Genomic DNA, 6543 nt, shown 5'->3' with positions numbered 1-6543 from the left:
AGTTGGACTCGGTTTGTGGACTCTTCCATGTTTCATGCACTTGCATCTAAATGTCAACTTTATCCACTGGCCAAACCAACCTTAGCCTTTTGTGCACTGTCTATGCCTACCTAAATGCTATTTTTGGATGCTTCAATATGGTTACGATTCATCTTATGCTAAAAGACCTAAGTAAAACAGATGCCTATGGCCTAGCCGCAGATCCAACCAACCAGCTGAAGCACACGCTTTCATAACCGACTCTCTTGATGATTTCCACAAACAGTTAGCAGGCGTACACCAACAGATTAAACGAAACAGCTTTCACAAAAGCAAACACAGTAATTGAAGCATCTCCACAATTGGCAAAACATCCACAATTATGTAATTTCAAGAATCAAAATGCAATCTAGCCATAAAAAAGGAATGGCAATTTAAAGCTTTAAACTAAAAAAGCTAAAAATGTAAAAAGAGCAAACTGACACGATCAGTTTCCTATAACTGTCTACATACTCGATTACACCAAACAAAAATTTTCTTAATCCACATTTTCATACGAATGACAGTATGTACTCTAGGACCAAGCACAGAACCCAATCCCCATAAAAAAAAAAAAGATCATAACTGACATCCTATGAAACAGGACATCCAGAATCTTGCTTGAGCTGCAGACATTAAGGCCACGTTCATGAGTTACACCTCATGCTTGTTTAATGAAGCATTTCAGAGTCTGAGGCAATGATCGTTTCTTTGATTCACAGCAACCGACTTTCATCTATTGATTGGGGTATGCATTCGAGTAACTATACGGTTGACAGCATCACGTGACATTACCAAAGTGTCATGCTGTAATATATTGTACACGTTTAGACCCTGCAAGTGAGAATACAAGACATGAAACCCAAGAATGCAAGAGAGTTAAGACACTGAAAATCCATATATGATTACTCGATTCTAACAGCAAGGTGATTAAGAGTTTGAATTGGTAAACCATGTCTGATGTAGATCAAGCTGATCCCAAACAAAACATGGTTGATTAAACATAAAGAGATGTAAATCTTAACCAACAAACTCCAGTTTAATCCGTAGTTGGACATTGACATTTGCCATCGAACTTATGCAACCAGGACTACACCAAATGGGACTTAAAATACCACTTATGACATCAGACCTGCTCCTGTTTGCAAAAAGAACATAAACCGATCTCCCAAGTACCATGCCCTAAATTGTATTTGACAGTGAAATGATATTAAAGACTTTTATTGAGAAGAGGCAGACCCACCATGAAAACTGTCGAAACCACATGTACCTCCTTACAGATGGTTGAATTGCCCCTTCCTAGTTAATGATTTAGCAATACAAAAGAGAACAAGAAGGTATCAAGAGGAGACCAGGGCACTTAGCCATGGTACTATATCCGCCACCAGGCTTTTCAATTTAACTTCCCACATACAAATAAGCAGCTCCCAGATCCACTAGTTGAATCAATATTCCATTCACTCTTGAGAAAGCCGAACATATTTTATTTTGAATCAAACATCAAACAAAATACCAAGAAAAGTTCTGCAATTTGCTTATGGAAAAGCAAACTAGAAGAAAAAATAGTAAAAGGAAAAATGCCGTGAAAACTTACAATTGAAGGAAGAACATTTACATAATGCAGATTCTGTGTGGCCAGCTTGAGTTTCTCATCTATAGGACCACCATCGACCAACAACAGCTTCTTACTATTCTCCATTTGTGACACATAATTCACAATGTTCTTGGTTTTGTGAGAGGGAACTTCTAAGTCCTCGAAGACAAGAAGCTGCCAATGAATACAAATTACACATGCAGTGCACAGAATTTCAGTAACTTAGACAAAAGCATTAACAATAAGCATGGGAATGTGTGTGTGCATGTGCATGTGCATGCATGCATATACATTATACAGCATTTTGTGATGTATGTCTACATGCAAAATGTGCAACCAGAATGATTGTATAAAAATAGAAGAAAATTTTAGAATCTGACTTGCCTTGCCTTCTGCAGTACGTGAAGACAATGCTATTTTCAACCCCAGACGCCTGACCTTCTTCTGTAGCTTGATTGCATGGCTCCGTGGCTTGGGCCCATGCATGGTTGCACCATGCCTAAACTGTTGATAGATTAAATCAACTCCGTATTTAGAAAGCAGTAGTTCTCTAGAGCACAAGCAGTAAACTGTGAATATGTCACCAACTTTGAAGGGTTATTCACTATAAACACCAAAATATCACCTGGGGCCCACGCAGTGTTCCATGGCGAGCTCTGCCAAGACCCTTTTGTTTGTATGGCTTTTTACCTGTCCCACTCACTTCACTAATAGTCTTTGTGGAATGAGTTCCCTGTACATCGACAATGTGAAAATTGAAATAAATCACTGTATAGAAATTGACCTGGTAGAGATGAGAGAAGTTTGAATCAGCCATTTCACAAATACCATTAACACATTGCTAACCAAATAGTACAAGGATCTGAAAAAACTTTCTTATCAAAGTCAATTTCATGTGATGATAGGTGAAGAGAACAACACAGACACAGGAACAGGCACACACACACACACACAGTGTGTGTGTGTTTTAAACCTCTGGCATATGGGACTCTCAAATAAACCAAACCCTGAAGAAGCTGAATATATAGACGTTTTTTTTTTTACAAGCTGAATGGCAACATAACTGATTGGAACATCAACATAGTATTAAGAGTTTCATAAAACAAAATTAAAATACAAGTCCATACTTCATAAAAAATACCAGTTATTATCATGACAAAATACAAGCCTGAAACTAAAAAAGTTTGCATAGAAATAAATAAGTCCCTAGCTTCTTAGTACCTGTTGCCGCTTTGCTAGTTGCCACCTTACAACACGATGAACAATGTCTTTCCTAATAGGCACATCAAACACGTCACCAGCCAAAACTATGAACCCTTTGTCCTCATTATGGAAATTAGTGACCCTCGTAACTAGGTCATCATATCTACCTATACCAATTAATCAGATAGAAAATAAACATGAATCTAGGGAAGACATAGCCTAATGAAATCTGTAAAGCAGTTAGATAAGAAACTGAGAATGCTAGGGAGAAATATAATTCAAGTTAATATCATGGTATCAGAAAAGTATCTTGACATTTCCACCAACCCAAAGCCAAAAATATCACTAAGATTTGAATCTGAGACAACATTCTTCCAATATCGGCATGATGATATCACAAGATTACTTAGATATAGTCCCAAACTTGCAAAGCAAAATCAAATTTAGTTTTGGCATTTCGTCCTTTTCCTTTATCTCTTAAATTTTGTTGAGGTTTTATCAAGATATCCAAGAAAAAAAAATCCTTGAAAAAAATTTAGATATCACCTTCCCCAGTTTTTTCTATATGAAAAGGCATGAAATTGATTGTGTTTAGTTCCAAACTACCATAAGGGGTAATGGCATTAATGTTTCCATATTTTGAGCAAATTTTCTTTAAACAGAATTTAATATTGGGAATAAAATGAATTGAAGTTCAAGTTTTCCTTGCATTGAAGTCCATTTGCCTTTTCTCATCTTAAAAATCAAGAGCTTTTTTCTTTAACCCCTTTGGTGGATCCAAAGAAGTTCAAGACTTAAGGAACTTCCCTCTTGGATTCTTCCCTATCAAAATTTAAGAGGATCAAACAATAAAATTTTCCATCAATTCATACCCTTTTTGTGGTTTTAGCACAATCCGCAGGCAAAATCCTGAAGATATCTTTTGCTTGTATCGGTAACAAAATTAAAAAAGGGGAAAACCAGCAAAAGTATAGCAGAAGATGTAGAGCACAATACCATAGGTACGGTCTGGAGTTAGAACTCCCTTCTTTGACAACAACTCTGAAGGAATAACACCTTCAGGAAATTGAAGGGTCAGACTAGAAGTAGAAAGTCTTCTGCTGGAGGCATATGATGAACATCTCTGCAACCATGAATAACAAAATGCAGCACAGACAAAAATATGAATTGGATATTCTAAACAAGAATGCATAGTAAAAGATGTAATGGAGATTACATAGTAAAAACCCAACTTTGGTTTTTCGATTACAGCCTTTAATTCACAGCACAACATACTTAAAAAGAATAACCAGTTATTTGCATTGGAAACAGCCTGAGCGTGATAACATAAACTAAAGGAAAACGATAAGATAGCATCACAGACAGGAGTCAAGAAACCATCACACTATGGAAGATCGGAATGATCTAACTTGCATATCCTATACCAAATGGCATATTGATGCCAGACAAACACCAAATTGGGAGGCCTCCCCCAGATTACAAAAAGGTAACAGTATGGAGAACGGATCAATTGAATGGCATATTAGTTTTCGACAAGGTAGACTTTGATTCCTCTGAGAATCTGACTTTTCCATCGTACATTCTAATTTCTAATTAGTTGAGAATTTTGTCAGGGGTTGCGGTGAAAGGTTTCATTCACGCCTGATCCATGTCGAGCAGACCCCGGTTGTTGCGAGAATTCTTGATTCATGAGTTGTGGGGAAGAACTTATGCCACCAAGAACAGAAACACTGAATGCTCTACTACTGATGCTGGGAAAACACCAATTTGGTAACTCAACCACGAACAGAGAAGGCTGCCACATTACAAAAAGATACCAGAATGGAGAACGGCTTGCGACGGCAACCAACGCCATCTAGAAACCATTTCAAATCAATCGAAGAGCACCCATTGATGAATCTGATAAGGCTGGATGCAAAAGTATTACAAGATTAGACAAAAGAGCGGCAAGTGGGAGGATGGTATGCAAGTTTTCGACGGGATAGACGGACATTGATCACTTCCAAGATATAAACCCAAATTCGTTGTATTTATTTTGCTAGAGAAACAATGCACTGACGAAATTTCCAATGCCCAAAATGAACACTCAAAGATCATGGAATCGTGTTGGTTCCCCGAGGAAACCACACACGTCCAAAGCAACCACGCATATGCAAGTGAAAGAAACCACTCTTCATTAGCGAGAGTCATCGCGCCACCACACCACCTCGAGAGAGAGAGTACCCCAACGATTTCGTTCACGAGACCTCGTCTGCATCGAAGCAGAAGCCCGATCGAGCCCCTCATGGGAGAAGTCATCGATGAAGACGATGGTGGGGGTGACGGTTGCGGAGGTTCAAGGGTTTTTGGGAGGAGAGGGATGAGCACCAAAACGGTTCGGATTTGGATCCGATGTAAGTAGTACCAAATTGGATAAGGAATAAGAGTTTAGATCTGGGTCCGATTTCTCTTTCTTCTCATCGCCTTATCTCTTACTAGAACAATAAAGTTTAATTACGAGAACAAGCAAAATGAATCAATACATAAAAACAAGTCTACTTATATTAAAAACAAAATAAAATGTAAACACTATTCAGAAAAAACATAAAAAACTTTAAAATATAATCAAATATTCATGCTATTTAAAAATTTAAATAAAACCTCAATCATAGCAAACATCTAGTCTCGATACTCAAACAAAATGAAACAAAAAATAACAAAACTCCAAAATTTCTAACTAAAATCAAGCATATGGATTATATATAATATCGATTAACAATATATAAAAATAACTAATTAATATCCATCACATTAAAAACCTAAATAAAAATTAAAAATTACAAAAAACCTTAAATCAAGTTAATCAAAACCCTAATTCTTACATAATCAATTATGCATTAATGCCAAGGAGAGGGGCCACAAGGAGGTCTTGAGGAGGGTAGAGGCCAATATGAGAGAGAAAAAAAAAAGAGTGGAATCATAGTGTAAAAACCTAAAAAAAAAGAGGCTTGGATTCCAGTCGGATCCGAACCCGGAGTCAATGGAGGCACCGCCTCTCGTGCTTTCTAAAGAAGGCGAGGCAGGGGAGGGGTTTCCAATAGAAACCCCATTTCCCCTCTCGCTCTCTCGTTTCTCTATATATACTCTCTCCCCCGATCGCCTCTCCCACTCTCCTTGCTTTTGTCGAGCAGCGGCCTCCGGCAACACACGCACACTGGCGACCTTCCCTTCGGCGACCTCCAGGTACACACCCTTTTTCTCATCTTCTTCTTCTTCTTCTTCTTCTTCTTCTTCTTCTTCTCCTTTTGTCTCTCTCTTCCTCACTTCTTTGTTTGCGCAGGGAGGGACTGAGTCACCTCCTTGCCTCCCTCAATCACAAGGGAGGGGTAAAGCCCCCTCCTTGCTGCCTTAAATTGCAGGGGAGGGGCAGAGCCCCCTCCCTGCGATGTGTTTTGCGAGGGAGGGGCCCAGCCCCCTCCCGATGCCTCTGTTTGCAAGGGAGGGGTCGAGCCCCTCCCTGCGTGCCATATTTGGCGGGGGAGGGGTCGAGCCCCCTCCCTGCGTCTCCTTTTGGCAGGGGAGGGGTTGAGCCCTCCATGTGCTCCCTGCGGCCAAGGGAGGGGTCGAACCCCCTCCGTGCACCATCTTTAGCAGGGGAGGGGCCCAACCTCCCCCCTACACCCTTTTACGGTAGGGGAGGGGGTTGAGCCCCTCCCTGCTCCCTTTTTTCGGCAGGGGAGGGGTCGAGC

General features: G+C 39.7%; 1 protein-coding gene across 1 annotated transcript; it reads right to left on the bottom strand.

Annotated features, from left to right (window-relative positions):
- Positions 1-663: 663 nt before the first annotated feature.
- Positions 664-5113, bottom strand: LOC149843054 (uncharacterized). Its single transcript, XM_090000821.1, has 7 exons — positions 5039-5113; positions 3812-3938; positions 2834-2982; positions 2238-2345; positions 1997-2116; positions 1613-1786; positions 664-852 (listed from the first exon to the last, which is right to left on the bottom strand). Exons 1-7 carry the CDS (start codon positions 5111-5113, stop codon positions 751-753), a joined length of 855 nt encoding a protein of 284 aa, XP_089856947.1. The 3' UTR covers positions 664-750.
- Positions 5114-6543: the final 1430 nt, after the last annotated feature.

The sequence above is a fragment of the Nuphar pumila genome, chromosome 3 (genome assembly GCF_984573655.1).
Source record: "Nuphar pumila chromosome 3, dmNupPumi1.hap1.1, whole genome shotgun sequence".
Lineage (NCBI taxonomy): Eukaryota > Viridiplantae > Streptophyta > Magnoliopsida > Nymphaeales > Nymphaeaceae > Nuphar > Nuphar pumila.
This window is presented reverse-complemented; position numbering and strand designations above follow the sequence as displayed.